This window comes from Mustelus asterias, chromosome 29 (assembly GCF_964213995.1).
Source record: "Mustelus asterias chromosome 29, sMusAst1.hap1.1, whole genome shotgun sequence".
Taxonomy (NCBI): Eukaryota; Metazoa; Chordata; class Chondrichthyes; order Carcharhiniformes; family Triakidae; genus Mustelus; species Mustelus asterias.
Window position 1 is genome coordinate 7824354 of NC_135829.1, and position 19396 is coordinate 7843749.

Sequence of the window (19396 nt, forward strand, 5' to 3'; positions counted from 1 at the left end):
CTGATCGATGGATAAATTTTAAATTAGAATGCCAAGACCTGTTGGAATCATAAAATCCCTACAGTGCAGAAAGAGGCCATTCGGCCTATTGAGTCTGCACTGACGACAATCCAACCCAGGCTCTATCCCCATAACCCCACGTATTTACCCTGCTAATCCCCCTGACACCAACGGGCAAATTAGCACAGCCAATCAACCTAACCCGCACATCTTTGGGAGGAAAGCGGAGCACCCGGAGGAAACCCACACAGACACAGGGAGAACATGCAAACTCCACACAGACAGTCTGTCACCTGAGGCCGGAATTGAACCCAGGCCCCTGGCGCGGTGAGGCAGCAGTGCTAACCACTGTGCCACTATAGTTTGTATACAAAATTAATATGAAGGTTTGTTTCTACCTGGCCCAATAGCATGGTTTAATAGCATGCCTGGTTTAATAGCATGTACTTTAGTAACATAAAAGATTAAAAGCTTGAGTATTCTTGATCCCATGTGACAATTATTCTACTGTACATTTTAAGAATTAACTCAGTTTTGTGATTTAGAATGTAGAGCTTTTACCTTTTCACCATTATGTTACCTAATTTTGCAACATTAATGGTTTCTTGCTTTGTAAAATATTGAAAGCTTCCTTTTTCCTTTATTTCAGCAACAAGTTAGAGACTTTAAATTAAGATGCACAAGAACAAAAAGGCTTGGTTTTCTCAAAGTGTAAGCAGGCACATCTGTGATTTTTGGGGTACGTATGTACTGTACTTTTTGTTTGAAATTGATTTTTATTCGATTAGCTTCTGGTATATCTAGATTTGGAAATGTTCTTTCTTGGTGGATGATCAGTTTTCTACAATCTACTTGCCTGAGGGCCAATTTCCATTTGGCAGCAATGATATTTGGATAAAAAGTCAAATAAAATTGTACTTTATAGGCAGATAATGAGTACCTGCGCCACAAACAGTAATGAACATAAGGAAAACAGAACATGCTGGAAAATCCTATCTTAAAAAGTTAGGAATTAATATCCCATAAAGAGCAAGGTATAATTTGGACCCATGCAGGTACCCACAGCCACACATTTTATTTGGAGGAAGTGAGACAAGTTAAAGGAGAAATTGTTGAATGCGCCATAGGAAGCACCCTTTCTGGTTGTATCACAGCTTGGTATGGGCTCCTGCTCTGCCCAAGACCGCAAGGAATTACAAAATGTCGTGAACGTAGCCCAGTCTGATCACACAAACCAGCCTCCCATCCATTGACTCTGTCTACACTTCCCGCTGCCTCGGCAAAGCAGCCAGCATAATTAAGGACCCCACGCACCCCGGACATTCTCTCTTCCACCTTCTTCCGTCAGGGAAAAAAGTACAAAAGTCTGAGGTCACGTACCAACTGACTCAAGAACAGCTTCTTCCCTGCTGCCATCAGACTTTTGAATGGATCTACCTTGCATTAAGTTGATCTTTCTCTATACCCTAGCTATACACTACATTCTGCATTCTCTCCTTTCCTTCTCTATGAACGGTATGCTTTGTCTGTATAACGTGCAAGAAACAATACTTTTCTCTGTATGCTAATACATGTGACAATAACAAATCAAATCAAAATCATTCCTGTGCTACAACTGTAACACACATTCTGCACTCTCTCCTTTCCTTCTCCCCTATCTACTCTATGAACGGTGTGCTTTGTCTGTATAGCGCGCAAGAAACAATATTTTTCACTGTATACCAATACATGTGACAATAATTCAAATCAAATCTCAGCAGGTCTGATAGCATCTGTGGAGAGAGAACAGAGCTAATGAACACAGGCCTCTCTAATGGTCAAATAGTGGGACAGATTTGGGGATGAATAAAAACTGTAGACCATATTTAGTACAATGTTCACAAACATCATCATTTCTGTAATTTGAAATGTAGGACAACAGCAATCTGCAAGAATTGATTAAATATTTTAATGGATGTAAATACATGTTAAAACATATATATTTGGCATGAAGTTAAACACAAGCTCTTGTTTGTGGTACACTAAGATATGTCATAGAGTCTCTACAGTGCAGAAGGAAGCCATTCGGCCCATCAAGCCTGCACTGACAACAATCCCACCCAAGTTCTAGGGCCGTAACCCCATCTATTTACCCTAGCTAATCCCCCTGACACTTAAGGGGCAATTCGGCACGGCTAATCAACCTAACCCGCACACCTTTGGAGTGTGGGAGGAAACTGGAGCACCCGGAGGAAACCCCACGCAGACATGGGGAGAATGTACAAACTCCACGTGGTCAGTCACCAAGGCTGGAGTTGAACCCGGGTCCATGGTGCTGTTTTGTTTCTTAAAGACTTGATTAGTTGTAAGTATTCGCATTCCAACCATTATTCATGTAAATTGAGTTTGTGTCTTTATATGCTCTGTTTGTGAACAGAATTCCCACTCACCTGAAGACGGGGCTTGCAGCTCCGAAAGCTTGTGTGGCTTTTGCTACCAAATAAACCTGTTGGACTTTAACCTGGTGTTGTTAAACTTCTTGCTGTGAGGCAGCAGTGCTAACCACTGTGCTACTGTGCTCCCCCATGTCAATTGACGGGGTGGTGGGGGAGGGGGAGGGGGGGGGGAGCGGGGTGGTGGAAAAAATGCACTTAAAAGGTGATTTGGCTGTTCTCACCATATTATCCGCACCCGTTGCCAAACCAAACCCACCTGATGTGATGGGGAGCGGAAAATTCCGGCCAGGGTCTTTGGGCACACGGCCATCATCCATCCAATGAATGTGGCTGAGCAGATGTTGCTGCCTTTAGACAGAGTGGGTAGAGAGAAACTGTTCCCATAGACTGAAGGGTGGAGAGCCAGGAGGCACAGATTTCAGGTAAATGACATTTTTCATGCCGTGAGTGGTTAGGATATGGAATATGGGAGGCACTGCCTGAAAGAGGGGCAGGTTCAATCAGAAAAACTTGAAAAGGAATATTTTGTAGGGTTATGGGGAGCGGGCAGGGAATTGGATGAATTGCTCTTGCAAAAAGTTGACATGGGGCTGAATGGCCTCCTTCTTTGCTGCCATGGTGCTGTAATAAGGAGTTCGTCATTTAGAACTGTGGTAAGGATAAATTTCTTCACGCAAATGATTGTGAATCTTTGAAATTTTCTAGCCTGGATGCTCAGTCATTGATTATATTCAAGTTTTCCGAACACTAGTGGAGTCAAAGGATGTGGAGATGGAGCGGGTAACTGGAGTTAATGTAGAGGTTCATGATATTGAATGTTGGAGCAGGCTCGGGGGCCTGTATGACCAACTCTTGCTCTGATTTCTCTTCTCTTATGTTCCTGGACCTGTACAAAATTTGCTCTGTGATTTCATGCTTTACCAGTGCAAAGTAATACCGTAATCAAAAATTTAAAATTTACCATACAAATCAGGCTTTAAATAGTCCGAATGTTGCTAAACCAAAGCACAAGGATGGTACAGTGGTTAGCACTGCTGCCTCACAGCGTCAGGGACCCGGGTTCGATTCCCAGTCTGGGTCACTGTCTGTGTGGAGTCTGCACATTCTCCCCGTGTCTGCTTGGGTTTCCTCCCACAGTCCGAAAGACGTGCTGGTTAGGGTGCATTGGCCGTGCTAAATTCTCCCTCAGTGTACCCGAACAGGCGCCGGAGTGTGGCGGCTAGGGGATTTTCATAGTAACTTCATTGCAGTGTTAATGTAAGCCTACTTGTGACACTAATAAATAATTTTTTAAAAACTGTAATTAGAGTTAGCTGAAAAGCATGCATTCTTCATTGAGACATTAACCTTGATAGCTGTGAGTTTGTATTTGGTGAATAAGGTTTGAACATGTTTCAAGTGCTGTTGGATAAAGAGTTTGCATTTGTTGCAGTGATGATAGATTAAACTGTACTCATTTAAAGCTGGTGATTTTAATACATGGCTTCTGTATTTTTTGCCTGCAGTCACTGAAGGTGGGATTATCACAAACTGGTCTTCAGCTGATTTCCTATTCAGCAACGATGCAGCTCATCCTGACACACAGAGGTACAATGCTATAGAAATTGGATGCTATAATTACACATTAATAGTCGCACTCTTATAGAAAATAATGAAGTATTAGTGAAGGCTATGACCGCTGCAATTCAAGCCTAAGACATTGCCACTAAGATCAATTGCAGGGAAGGTGCAGGAAGTGCAAGGCCCGGACCAGTGGGAATGGGAACGATTGCAAGAAGCCAAAAATGGGTTTTGTAGTGTCACAAACCCAGTCTGCCATTGTGCCCTCCAGCCGTCAGTGGCAGGCTGTGTTTCCTGCCACAGGAACATTGGGACCGTCATTTCAATATTTTTGCATGTCATTTTAATGTCTCCTCGCCGGAATCATTCCCTCACAGTGTTTCATCCGGACATGTTGGCGTACACTTAGAACAATGATCTAGAAGCAATGTGCACCTGGAGATCTGCACTTTTCTCCTCACTTTGAGACGAGTTGGCCCACCTTGCATTGTGCAGCACTCGCAGGAATCGACACCAGGCCTCGCAGGCAGCATATTCGGCCCATCGAGCCTGCACTGACAACAATCCCACCCAGGCCCTATCCCCATAACCCCATGTATTTACCCTGCTAATTCCCCTGACACTGAGGAGTAATTTAGCATGGTCAATCCACCTAACCAGCACGTCTTTCGGGCTGTGGGAGGAAACCGGAGCACCCGGAGGAAACCGACGTAGACATGGGGAGAACATGCAAACTCCACTCAGTCACCCAAGGCTGGAATTGAACCTTGGTCCCTGGTGCTATGAGGCAGCAGTGCTAACCACTGTGCCACCCCAGTAGATCATAGAACCTGGATATCTTTAAGGGACCATACAGGATCCAGAGCTGGGTCCTTAATGACAAAAGGTATCCGCAAAGGAGGTGGCTGATGATGTTGGTGAGGTAGCTTCAGACTCCTGCAGAGAGAATGCACAACGAGGCTCATGCTGCTAGCTGTGTATTGGCAGAACTCACCATAGGTATTCCAAAGATGCAAATCTGATGCCCGGACAGATCTGGTGGAGCACTCCAATACATTTCCCAGAAAGTGCCAGCGATCATTGTGGCTTACTGTGCACTGCACAAGCTGGCACTGCAAATTCACATGGAGTCTGAAGCTACCTCACCAACATCATCAGCCACCTCCTTTGCCAGATGACGAGATGGAGAAGCTGCATGTCTCCTCCGATGAGGAGGGCCTCAAAGGGGATGAGGGTGATGAGTTTGCCGAGATTGCAGGGGAAGAGGCCATGGCGTGGGCCAGATGAGGCAGGTGTGTCAGTGAGGCCTTGATAGCCACCAAATTCCACCAGGAAGATGGACAAGGCTCTCCATCATGGACCGGCACGAGCACCAGCATTCGTATTCCTCTCATTTCACCCATGCACTTCAGTATTCGAGTGAATAGTTACACATCAGGCCCACATTGTCCTGATCCTTTGAAGGATGATGAACCCTCAGCAGCATGTGTCCTGAGATGAGGTACTAACTGGAGAATGGAGTCCTGGCATCAGACATTAGAAGGTGCTGCCTCTTCAAAGCATCTCTACAGCACATCTGCCATGAGCCAGGAGCTGTCGGGTGATCTTCAATAGTCTCGTAGCTGTACGCCTTCAATGCGACAAGGGTTCTCAAGGAGATCCATCTCAAGCAAGAGGACTAGGTGCTCTGTGTAATATTGCTGATGAATCAGATAAGCCACATTTGGGACAAGGCAGCTAGTTCTGCTGCTGTGAATCCATTTAGAGGTAACTCCGATGTTTGTCGTGCATTCTTCCAAATCACCCTGACAACCGCCACTCTCCGTTCGGGAACCTGGGCTGCGTTTATCCTCAGTTTAATATGGATGAGGACCACCTGAGCATGGTGATGTCAAACACTCGCCTGCCACATGTTAAAATGTCTCCGGCTGGCGAGCATGGGCCATGGCTAATAAAGAGCACACTTCAGCTTCCGTACACCCTCACTGCTATCCCATTGCTCCCCTCCGCATTGTCTAAAGCAACCATGTGCATCTCCAGAGCATGCTGAAAGTTCCAATGGCTGCCAGAAATCTTTTTTAAATTCATTTTTGGGATATGGGCGTCGCTGGCTGGCCAGCAGTTATTGCCCATCCCCTAGTTACAGTAAGAAGTCTCACAACACCAGGTTGAACCTGTTGGACTTGAACCTGCGGTTGTGAGATTTCTGACTGAGCCCATCCCAATCCAACGTCGGCGTCTCCACATCATCCCCTACTTACCCTTGGAGGGCAGTTGAGAGTCAACCACATTGCAGTGGTTCCGGAGTCACATGTAGGCCAGACCGGGTAAGGATGGCAGATTTCCTTCCCGAAAGGACATTAGTGAACCAGATGGGTTTTTCCGACAATCGACAATGGTTTCATGGTCATCAGTAGATTCTTAATTCCAGTTTTAAAAAAAAAATTGAATTCAAATTCCACCGTCTGCCGTGGCGTGATTCGAACCCGGGTCCCCAGAACATTAGCCAAGTTTCTGGATTAAATAGTCTAGCAATTATTCGGCTCCCCAAATCACCATTTATAATTTAGTATCAGTAACCTTGGCAGGAGCTCAGGTGAGGGGAGGCACAGCGCTGCATGATGGGGGGCTTGTCCACGTAAGAGACACAATTGCAAGGTGAGAGAGGCTCAAGGTTGGATGTTTGAGCGCCAGTTCAGCAATGTGGGTGAGAGGGGCCAGAGCTTTGTCACTTTGAAGTGGTAAGGTGCCCCCACTTATTGGTGAGCTTGGCAGATACACACTCTGAAAATGGAAAGCGTGGGTGTCTGACAGTGGCACGCACAAACTCTTTGAGTACAGACTCATAGCATGAAAACCCTGCCGAGAAACAAAGAGCACATGGAGTAGCACCGTATCTGTGGCTGCTTCATGCACGAACACATATCTCCTTGAACACAGCACCTTCGCCTTTCAAGAATGCAGATGAGATAAGAGAGCATCTCTGCCTCAATCTTACACAGCCAAAAATAAAAATGATATGGTCCTGCCAAGCATGTGAATGAGATGCGCTGTGCAAGCACACTTAACAGTTAGCCAGAAGGATCAGTGATATGGAGAATGATCTAGCAAAGGGCCCCACACACTGGCGATATGGAAGGACACTGCACAGATGGGAGGCCCATGACGGTGATATCTGCGGTGAGTGGGGGTGGGGATCAAGGTCTCTCATGTGATTGACGGCAACACGGATTATAAGGAGGCACACACAAGAGGAGGTATGAAATGTGTGCAATTTCATTTACATATGTGTACACATATACATTTTGTGATCACCCATGCCACTGTAATGCTCCTAATTCTTTATTAACTTTCCTAACCCTACCACTTCTATCCTACCAGGACAGCAAGGTGGCACAGTGGTTAGCACTGCTGCCTCGCAGCGCCAGGGACCTGGGTTCAATTCCAGCCTCAGGTCACTGTCCGTGTGGAGTTTGCACGTTCCCCTCGTGTCTGCGTGGGTTTCCTCCGGTTTCCTCCCACACTCCAAAGATGTGCGGGTTAGATTGATTGGCCATGCTAAATTGTCGGGGGATTAGTAGGGTAAATGTGTGGGGTTACAGGAATAAGGCCTGGGTGGGATTGTGATCGGTACAGGCTCGATGGGCCGAATGGCCTCCTTCGGTACTGTCGGGATTCTATGATACTTCTTGGTGCTTCCTTGACACCCACAGCAGAGGTGGAGGTAGACTGCTGAATGCCCTGTTGTCTCAGTGCGTGTCCTCTGGCAGGCAAATACCTGGAAGGCCCAGGCCTACTTTGGGTGATCTGCTGTGGGTCAGGCGCACTCTCCTGATCCTGTGGAGCTGGAGGTGATGGGGTCACAGGAATAGGGGATTTGGATTGGTTGGAGAATCCCGGATCAACAGGCTGGATGACCCCAGGGTGTTCAGTTGCTGGCCCTCCCCCTCTATGGTTGCCTGAGGATCCCTGGCTGATTCCTTGAGGTGGAGGGGCAACAGGGGTAAGATTGGCATACCATCCCCACTAATGGATGCTAACAAGGGCTACAGCGTTGCAGTGCTGTTCCTGCTGCAGTGCAAGATGAATGTCTTGGACCAAAGTCTCCACAGTGGCTACCAACCTGCCTGTGTTGACCTTGGTGCCTTGACATGCCGGCGCGCGATCACCTCAGACTGAAGACGGACAGTCTCCTTCATCACGCGTTGCAATCTGAGAAATTCAGCTGGAAACCCTTCCTGATGTTCCCTTGATTGTCACTGCAGCTCCTGCAACTGGAGGACCCAGGCCCGGGAGCTCGTCATCTAACTTGGGACTTCAGCATAATCGTAGCCTCCAACAGTCCTCCCGAGGGCTGGGGCGACCTCAGATCTCCCTGCCTCTGCACACTGTGGCCTCCAGATCATGAACCTGCTGATGCGGCGGGCGGCAGGGCGGGGGGGGGGGGGGGGGGGGGGGCGGTTTCAGATGGGGGGGTGGTAAAATTCAGATCCATTTTTGTAAACTTACCTCAGTGCTTCTATGTCTGATGTAAATAAATCACAGTTGGCGTCAAGGTGCAAGAGACTTATTGCCATGTCCTTAACTCGGAGGGACATAGCCAGAAAATCTTATGCTGGGAAATAGACATCTAACATTAAGATTATTTAAGTTTTGTAGACAATCCATTAATTTCACAACTGAGAGAGAAATTTGTTGATGCCTTATTGAGCTTAAGAATTCGATTGAGTAGTTTTAAGTTGTGAATAATAGAATGAGAATATTTAAATATAATTAATCACTTCTTTGGCTCAGGTACGAGTTTAATTGCTGATGCATATTTTCATTGTTTCATCATTTCAGAATCTTTGAGAGTTTGGACTTTGTGGAGGACAAGGCTACAGTTTTTCACGCTAGTTATCTGTCGGCATGCGAGGAGTCTGGACTCAAGGGCAGCGTAGCTATGGGTCACTTTCTGCTTCCCCCATCCTGTCTTCATGAAGGTCAGTGCTCAGCTGATAAGTGAGCTGATTAATATTATGGACATTAATCTCATCATTGACATTCGCGAGCAGGCATCACGGAATTAGAACTTGAGTTTAACTGGAAGAATTCTTGGGAAGTAAGCAATAAAAACAAGGCTGCGACTAAAAGAAGATAATATAGGGCATGACTGCTTTAGGCAAAAATAATGGCGAGGGCATATCTTTAGGATGATAGATTTATATTTTTAACCCAAATGCAAAGGGGTTGAAGGCGGCGTGTATGTGGTAAACTTAGATTTGATTTGATTTATTATTGCCGTGTGTATTAGTATCCAGTGAAACATATTGGTTCTGGCACGCTATACAGACAAAACAATAGAGTGCAGAATGTAGTGTTACAGTCATAGATAGGGCGTAGAGAAAGATACATAGAAACATAGTCTACAGTGCAGAAAGAGGCCATTCGGTCCATCAAGTCTGCACCGACAACAATCCCACCCCAAGCCCTATCTCCACAACCCCACCCATTTACCCCGCTTATCTCTCGAACCTATACATCCCGAACACTACGGGGAAATTTAGCATGTCCAGTGCACCTAACCTGCACATCTTTGGACTGTGGGAGGAAACTAGAGCACCCGGAGGAAACCCACGCAGACTCGGGGAGAACGTGCAAACTCTGCACAGGTGTTGACTCAAGCCAGGAATCGAACCCAGGTCCCTGGAGCTGTGAGGCAGCAGTGCTAACCACTGTGCCACCGTGCCACCCCAAAGATCAACTCAATACGAGGTAGGTCCATACAAAGGTCTGACGGCAGCAGAGAAGAAGCTGTTCTTGAGTCGGTTGGTACGTGTCCTCAGACTTTTGTATCTTTTTCCCAACGGAAGAAGGTGGAAGTGAGTATGTCCGGGCTGCGTGAGGTCCTTGATTATGCTGACTGCTTTTCCGAGGCAACCGAAGTGTAGACAGAATCAATGGGCAGGAGGTTAGTTTGCGTGATGGACTGGGCTTCATTTTCAACCCTTTCTAGTTTCTTGCAGTCAACTGACACATTCCGGAAACATGATGAGATGGCAGGAAATTTAGAAATTTATTTATTCATGTCACAAGTAGGCTTACATTAACACTGCAATGAAGTTACTGTGAAAATCCCCGAGTCGCCACATTCCAGCGACTGTTCGGGGACACTGAGGGAGAATTTAGCACGGCCAATGCACCTAATCAGCACGTCTTTCGGACTGTGGGAGGAAACTAGAGCACCCGGAGGAAACCCACGCAGACACGGGGAGAACGTGCAGACTCCACACAGACAGTGACCCAAGCCGGAAATCGAACCCGGATCTCTGGCACTGTGAGGCAGCAGTGCTAACCACTGTGCCACCCCGCCGTCCTAAGAATGCATTTTATTTATTTATTAGTGTCACAAGTAGGCTGACTTAACACTGCAATGTAGTTACTGTGAAAATCCCCGAGTCACCATACTCCGGCGCCTGTTCGGGTACACTGAGGGAGAATTTAGCACGGCCAATGCACCCTAACCAGCATGTCTTTTGGATTATGGGGGGAAATCGGAGCACTCGGAGGAAACCCAAGCAGACACGGGAAGAACCGTGCAGACTCCGCACAGAGGCATGAGCCGGAAATCGGAATGGCGCTGTAAGGCAGCAGTGCTAATCATTGGATCACCGTGCTGCCAAAGTCCTACAAAAGGCAAAATGCATATTTAAAAATGCAAACATAACATTTTTGTTGCTGCTTAGGGTGTTAAAATGTTAATGCACATCTGAAAATTGCCTCCCTGTGCATATTTAATCAATGTTTAATCAATGTTTTATGATTTTTTTTCTGTTGAGGGGAAGGTTTAACAATTTTCAATTTTAAATGCTTTTTTCAAACAGGGGAAATACACTTGCCTAGGTCTTTAGCAGTTTGCATCTTTTACTTGAAGCTGCAATATTTGATTATTAGTCAAATTTCTACTCCTCAGCCCGCATGTCAGTCAGGTTAGCTGTGGTGTAATGGAAAGCAGCAGACCATAGTCACAGTGACGTGCTGCAAGCTACATTCCTGCGTGAATAGATGTGGTGATATTGCCGAAACTGGCACCATTCGCGCTTAAAACAAAAACAAAATTAATGATGGGCAGTGTTTTTAAATCCGTTTTGATCCAGTTGTCAGCCAACCAGTTAGTCACATAAATAAAAATAGGACATGCTGGATAAACTCAGCATGCAGGTCTGGCGGCATCTGTGGAGAGAGAAAAACAGAGTCAACATTTCGCATCCATATGGCTGTTCTACAGAACTGAAGAGGGATAGAATTATAATTTCAGATTTCTAGCATTAGCAGTATTTTGCATTTATTCAATTAGAAATATTCTGTGGAAAAAGCTATACTATTAAAAATAATAGCAGGGAATAAATGTTGTTACTTTGGGATTTTAATTATAAAATACGATTTGATTTAGTCTAGAATAGAATGTATTAAATCCCTACAAATTTAGGAGGCCAATTAGCCCATCGAGTCTGCACCATCTCTCCAAAGGAGCATCTGAACCAGGCCCTTTACCTGTAGCCCTACGTATTAACCCTGCGAATCCCCTAACCTACACATCTTGGGACACTAAGGGGCAGTTTAGCACGGCCAATCCACCTAACCTACACATCTTTGGAGTGTGGGAGGAAACCGGAGCACCCGGAGGAAACCCATGCAGGCACAGGGAGAACGTACAACCTCACCCAAGGTTGGAATTGAACTCAGGCCCCTGGCGCTGTGAGGCAGCAGTGCTAACCATTGTGCCACCGTGCCATTATACTGTTGTACCTGTTAATTCTCAGATACTTTCGACCAGTTTAGAATTAGAACTTGAGTTTAACTGGAAGAATTCTTGGGAAGTAAGCAATAAAAACAAGGCTGCGGCTAAAAGATAATATAGGGCATGACTGCTTTAGGCAAAAATAATGGCGAGGGCATATCTTTAGGATGATAGATTTATATTTTTAACCCAAATGCAAAGGGGTTGAAGGCGGCCTGTATGTGGTAAACTTAGATTTGATTTGATTTATTATTGCCGTGTGTATTAGTATCCAGTGAAACATATTGGTTCTGGCACGCTATACAGACAAAACAATAGAGTGCAGAATGTAGTGTTACAGTCATAGATAGGACGTAGAGAAAGATACATAGAAACATAGTCTACAGTGCAGAAAGAGGCCATTCGGTCCATCAAGTCTGCACCAACAAGAATCCCACCCCAAGCCCTATCCCCACAACCCCACCCATTTACTCCGCTTATCCCTCGAACCTATTCATCCCGAACACTACGGGGAAATTTAGCATGTCCAGTGCACCTAACCCGCACATCTTTGGACTGTGGGAGGAAACCGGAGCACCCGGAGGAAACCCACGCAGACTCGGGGAGAACGTGCAAACTCCAGACAGTGACCCGAGCCGGAAATCGAACCCGGTTTAACAATTTTCAATGCTTTTTTCAAACAGTTGCCAGACAGTCTGCAAATCCAGTTGCCTATGCCTTTAGCGGTTTGCATCTTTTACATGAAGCTGCAATATTTGATTATTAGTCAAATTTCTACTCCTCAGCCTGCATGTCAGTCAGGTTAGCTGTGGTGTAATGGAAAGCAGCAGACCATAGTCACAGTGACGTGGTGCAAGCTACATCCCTGCGTGAATAGATAGATGTGGTGACATTGCTGAAGCTGGCAACATATACTGTTGTACCTATTAATTCTCAGATACTTTCGACCAGTTTGCTTACTCCAAGGTTTTACCCCGGTGCCCTTATTTGCAAGATGGACAAAGGACAAACACAAGTAAAGGTTCAACAAGTTTATTAATAATAACACTACTAACCCTTAAATTACCCACATAAAACAAGAGGATACCCCAGATTCAAGTATACTACCCGCAAAGATGGTTTGGTTAAACTGCAGGCTGGATTCTCTAAGTCCCTCTTGTCTGTCACGAAGGTGAGTCTCGATGGCAGCTTCTTCCTTGCTTCCTTCTCTGGTCAGTCTTCCAGATGGTCAAGGTTGCCTCCCTCGTTGGGTCTTCGCTACTGGTGCATCTGAGATGTGTACCTTTATCCCCTGCCTGCTTGCCTTTCCAGAAACTTCTCTGGCTTCCAGCCAATGAGGTCCCAGGAGGGGGGTTCCAATACCCAGTGGGTTTCTTGATGTCTGCCTGACAGGACACCAGGGTCCACCCCCAGGTGTCTATCTCCATGCTGTTGCTTACATGTAACCTGTTGTCAGATAAGGTAACTGCAGGAACTCTTGGTGACAGAAAGTCTGGCCCGATCTGGGCTTCTAACAATAGGCCGGTGCATTTCAATGGGGTGCAATGATCTCCTGCTGAGTATCAGTAGAGTGCAACGACCTTTGATGGATGATTGATAGGTCGGGCCCAGACATGTTTGTGTATTTGTACAATTGGCTTGCCCGAGGTTTGACTGTGTTTGATTTTAATATGCCCAATTCTTTAATTTAGGATATCCAATTTAATCAGCCTTAAAACTAGGCCCTGATTATATTACCGCATTCCCTCCTCTTGATCCAGTGAGTGTCAGTGAATCGGATCACACAATTCTTACCAAACCATCTCAACAAGCAAGTACCCCGAATCTGGGGTTGATGGTATCATCCCTAATGCACAATAGTACCAACAAATTTAAATGAAGTAAAATAATTTTTAAAAAGAAGCAATGTACAAAACAAAGCAATAAACAGTACAAAATGACAAGTGACTGTACATATTCAATATAGATGGGAGAGCATTAAGGCTCTTGATTGTGGAGCCTTTCCCGATGTCGGATGGCCCTTGCCGAGTCCAAGTTTTGCAGAAATTCCTTCTTCCATCAAAGTGGTGCAACGAACAGGGGAAATAGAAAAAAACAAATAGAAAATGAAATTAGAGTCACTACATGGTGGGAAGACCTCTGGGATTGAGGCTCAAATGTCCAAACCCACCCATGGGTCCGCATTCTGTCACACCTGGCCGTAATAGGAATCCTACTTATGGCAGTGTACCTAACCATCCTCATGTTTAAATTCGCCAGATTTTAATATGCCCAATTTTTTAATTTAGGATATCCAATTTAATCAGCCTTAAAAATAGTCCCTGATTATATTACCACAATAGTTCTTTCAGAGTTTTACCTTTTCTCTTAAGGAATATGCATCTGCAACCCTCCAGCACCTCTTGCCATTTTGCCTGGGCTCAAACTGAGCAACATTAGAGTAGTTCGGTAAGTAGGTATTGAGTATTGGATGGGAGTCAGTGTAACTTGAACAAAGGACATCTGGATGAATTCTGCAATTTTTGTTAATTGCATTCAGGACCAAGGAGTGTTCCAGGTGGTTGAACGGATGATGGAGTCAATTGCAATTGGTCTGTGAAAGGAATGGGCCAAGTGGCTCTTTTGTCTTCAGTCCTTTTGTATATTTATCACAAAGTAATGTTTATGTTTGGAATATTTCACATTTGTGTCCTGTTCTTAACTATTTAAGAAATCAGAGCAGCGGTTGGAAACTTCATTTGGGAGCAAGAAAATCCTTTGCAGCCTCAGCAGGTGAGGGGATTTACTTCCATTTTGTATTTTATTCCTCAGGTACTCCGAAAACTACTTGATGTATTTAAATAGACTTACATGGCATTCGAAATGAAATGCAATAAAGAGCCTCAGTGTAACCTCGAGAGACTTGTAGACCAGTGTAACATTTGCTTGAATTGAGCGTGGAGTCAAAGATTGATCTACAATGCCTTGACAGTAATTTTCTGAATCATGTGTTCATTGAGTGAAACTCTATGCTGGATGACTGAATTAAGTCACTGCTCTATTATTCCAGCAGGTCCATCATTCTGTTTGCTTTCCACATTGCCTTCATCTTAAAAATGCAGGCTCTGCAAGGTCCCTTTCAAATTCTCCACATGCCTATTCTCTCCCCTTCATCGTAGAACAGTTTCTCTTTCTTCCTGCTGAGATGCAGTTGTAGAGTCATAGAGGTTTACAGCATGGGAACAGGCCCTTCGGCCCAATTTGTCCATGTCGCCCCTTTTTTTTAACCACTAAGCTAGTCCCAATTGTCCGCGTTTGGCCCATATCCCTCTATAGCCATCTCACCCATGTAACTGTCTATTTGTATTTGCTGGAGTTAAATACATTTGTCATATGTACACCTAATTACACCGCATTCCTCTTGTAAAACTGGCTTCCTCTGCATTCCCTATTTTAGAATCATAGGATCCCTACAGTGCAGATGGAGGCCCATCGAGCCTGCACCGACAACAATCCTACCCATCCCCGTAGCCCCACATATTTACCCTGTTAGTCCCCCTGACACTAGGGATATTTTGCATGGCCAATCAACCTAACCCACATACCTTTGGACTGTGGGAGGAAACGGAAGCGGAAGCACCCAGAGGAAACCCACGCAAAACACGTGCAAGCTCCACAGAATCATCCAAGGTCGGAATTGAACCTGGGTCCCTGGCACTGCGATGCAGCAGTGCTAACCACTGTGCCACCATGCTGCCCCAGTGTCAGGTATTGTCATTCTGTTCGGATACCAGATCAGGAACTCCAAGGTATATAATGAAGCCAGACTAGCCCCCAGCTATTTGTTATTTTGGCATTAATGTGAAGATAAGATGTTTCACTCCAGGCACGATTCTTCTGACAAACCAGGGAGCTTTTATCAAAACAAATTTTATTTAATAACACCGTTTAATTATAACAGATGAATTAGTTTAGCTTTTAACACTTGAACAATACTTAAACATGATAAGACACAATTCTTAACTGCTAACTTATCACTATTGAGTTCCAATCAAGCAATATTTCTCTTATAGACTTAAACCTCTCTTTATAATTAAAAACACAGGCATACTTTCTTTCACTTAGGTTGCCAGGTTTGGAGCTTTCAGAAATCCTTTGAAGAAAGAGACAGAGAGACACTGCTTTATTCAGGCAACCCAGGCAGCAATTTCTTGTATTTTAAAATGAAACTGGACCTCTTTCTTTCCTGTAAGCTTAGGTCCTCCCATTACCACATGACTCTGTCTCTGTCAATCAACCTAATTAAAACTCTATTCCAAAACCCCAGGGAGAACCTAAGTAAAGTCAAATGCATTAGCTCTGCTTAAGCAAACACACCAGGCAGGAATTTATGGCCTCGCTCGTCCCGCCCAAGATCAATGGACCTCCCCGTGCTCCGCCCCTTGCCTGTTCCAATTCCTGGGGTGGGCGGGCCAGTAAAATTCCAGCCACCATATCTATAATGAGTACTTGTCTTGTTTTCCCAGCTTCTAAGTTAAAGGTTTTCCTAGATAAACCGTCATCCTGCAAAACAGCTGAATTTCAAACATATCCCTTACAAGACACACGATATCAATATATTTCTTAAAGGCACAGTATCATCACACTAAACTAGTAATCCACAGACCCAGGGTAATGCTCTGGGAATCCAAGTTCGAATCCCACAACGGCAGATGGTGAAATTTGGATTCAACAAAAAGCTGGAATTAGAAGTCTAAATGATGACCATGAAATCATTGTCGATTGTCATAAAAACCCGTCTGGTTCACTGCTGTCCTTTAGGGAAGGAAATCCTTAGGAATCCTTACCCGGTCTGGCCTACGTGCGACTCCAGATCCACAGCAATGGGGTTGATTCTTAAATGCTCTCTGAAATGGCCTAGCAAGCAATGCAGTTCAAGGGCAATTAGGGATGGGCAATAAGTCCAGTCAGTGACTCCACATCCAAAAACAGGCTAAAATTAGCTAAAAATAAATGTATATGTACCGACGTGCCCTATATAAATCTGCAGACGGTAGACGGAATTTACAGGCAATGAAAAATATCATGCATTAGTTTTATATCGGTTGCTATGTAGGTACTGTTACTGTAGGATTGTGACTTTCTGTTGCTTTAAATTTTAACACAAGCCACATGAGAGAGGAGATATTTCAAAAAAGAAGACATTCGGAATCTGTCAGAGCCCAGAATTGCGAAGAATGGACCAGGATGTTCCTAACAATGGATACAGGTTTGTTCTGTTGTCTGAAAAATTTTATACAGATGCTTCGACCAGTTTATTACATTTATCTCAGGTGCCTTTACTTTATGAGACAGATAAAGGACTGTGGTTCAAAGTTAGCTTTATTAAAATACTCATGGGTTAAAGAACCAATTCTTAGACAATAAGTTAAGTTAACTTTAAAGAAACAATCCTTATGCAATAGTTTAAGTTAACTTTCCCCAAACTAGGCTAATTGTCTGAGAAATAGATATTATCCGGTTTGGTGAAATCGATTTGGGCTGTTGAATTCAATTCACTGAGCTCACGGCGACAGATGAATTCAGGGTTCTCTTAGCACGAATCTGGATCTCGCCCTCTTGCATGGTCCCAGGTCACAGTCGGTTTGGTGGAGTCGTCGCTGGAGTTTGTCTTGAAAAATGGCTGCTTTTGTCCTTCTCCTATCTTCTTCGAATGTTTGCTGGTTTTCGGCCAATGGGGCAATGAGTGGGGGGGTATCGCAACACTCAGTGACGTTAGGCCAGATCATCCTAGTTGTACATATCCCTTTAATAGCAGGGAGTGTGACTGAATGCACAATCGTAATGTCTTCTGGCTGATCACCTCATTTCAGGACATAATGGCTATTCCATTGTAAAGTTTGAGGCTCTCTATTCAATATGTTAAAGGTCTGGGTTCTGGTTTCAGGTCATGATGACTATTGTTAAGGTGAAGCACGCCTGTTCACTATGTGAGACAGTTCTGGTAGGTGCCCCTGTTGGCTTTTGACCTGTGGTAACCTCATAGAAGCAGCTTTTCGCTGTATTAGTTTAAAATGTCCAGTTTTATATTGGGCCTAATTTTTCAGGCCTTGTCCATTTGACCACAGTTCTTTCAATTTACACTATCTTCATTTAAGGCACTCTTGTTGCTTTAAGACACAAAAGGTACAATAATTTACATTGTTATCACTGCATTTTTTCTGTGGTACATCATTGGCTGTCAAACATCTGGTAGTAAAGATAAAAAATTAAAGGCAAGTCTTTATCTCTTTTAAAATTCAATAATAAAACTCCTAATACTTGTGCTCAATAAAATAACATGGGCAAACATACATTATATATCATTGCCAGCTTTAACTCAATGTCACCTCTCTTAATAGTTAACAGTTAAGTAAAGCAAAGTTTATTTATTAGTCACAAGTAAGTCTTACATTAACACTGCAATGAAGTTACTGTGAAATTCCCCTAGTCGCCACACTCCGGCGCCTGTTCGGGTCAATGCACCCTAACCAGCATGCCGTTCAGTCTGTGGGAAGAAACCCGAGCATCCGGAGGAAACGCACACAAACGTGGGGAGAACGTTCAAAGTCCACATGGACAGTGACCCAAGCCGGAAATCGAAGCCGGGTCCCTGGCGCTGTGAAGCAGCAGTGCTAACCACTGTGCCACCGTGCCGCCCCATATACAGACATATAAATATACCCACATATAAATATACAGACTTTAAATTTTTGCAACACATTATTAGGTGGATTGGCCATGCTAAGTTGCCCCTGAGTGTCAGGGGGATTAGTGGGGTAAATGCATGGGTTTGTAGGGATAGGGCCTGGGTGGGATTGTGGTCGGTGCAGACTCGATAGGCCGAATGGCCTCCTTCAGCACTGTAGGGATTCTATGATTCCTCTATCAAACATGTTTGTCCTTAATTTTGAATTGTCCTTTCAGTGTATGCATGTGTGATGACTGCTGGAAATTTTGGTTCTGCCTCATACAATGCTTAAGTGCCACATTACCAGATATTCTCATTTATATTTTCTGATTACATATTGATGCACTATCAATCAAGCAAAGACTAGTTTGTATGCAAAAACAAATAGGCTTTTATTCGCAAAAGACTTGGAGCACACCCATGCTGATGAACTGGTCCAGAGACTGAGGCAGGGGGGGTGGGGAGCAGTCACCTTTATACCTGGACCAGGGGGGGGAGGAGTCTCAGGCAGGGCCGGCAGGGGCATGTCCAGGCGTGTCACACACACACAGGCAATAAGCTTAACAGTGGTTTGCCACACATATCTAGGATTGTGAATTAATCCTTTATTTAAAATTGAGATGTGGATTATAAGAAAGAGGCCATTCTGACTGTTGCTGTGGAATAATGCCAGAAAAGTATCTTTTAAATCCAGTTTTCCTGAAAGAAATTAATTCTCCCTGGCCACACTTCACAATTGCCTTTCGGCACTTCAATGTCAGAATCCTTTTATTCTGCATTTAATTGATAAAATGGACATTGTCATGCTTAAATTTCACGTAATTTATTATGATCTAGTACTGGATACACGAGAGTGTTGTCCCATCTTACTTGTTTCGGAGATCGTCATTAAAGACTTGCTGATTGAAAGTA

At 44.5% G+C, this 19396-nt stretch overlaps 1 protein-coding gene across 1 annotated transcript in view; it reads left to right on the forward strand.

Annotated features, from left to right (window-relative positions):
* The first annotated feature begins 675 nt into the window (after window positions 1-675).
* The window catches only part of terb2 (telomere repeat binding bouquet formation protein 2), a 41786-nt gene continuing 23065 nt past the window's right edge, over window positions 676-19396 (forward strand). Inside the window, exons 1-5 of the mRNA XM_078199813.1 lie at window positions 676-739; window positions 3941-4022; window positions 8838-8977; window positions 14486-14547; window positions 17702-17758. Of these exons, the coding sequence (XP_078055939.1) occupies window positions 676-739; window positions 3941-4022; window positions 8838-8977; window positions 14486-14547; window positions 17702-17758 (405 nt within the window). The remainder of the gene's footprint in view (window positions 740-3940; window positions 4023-8837; window positions 8978-14485; window positions 14548-17701; window positions 17759-19396) is intronic.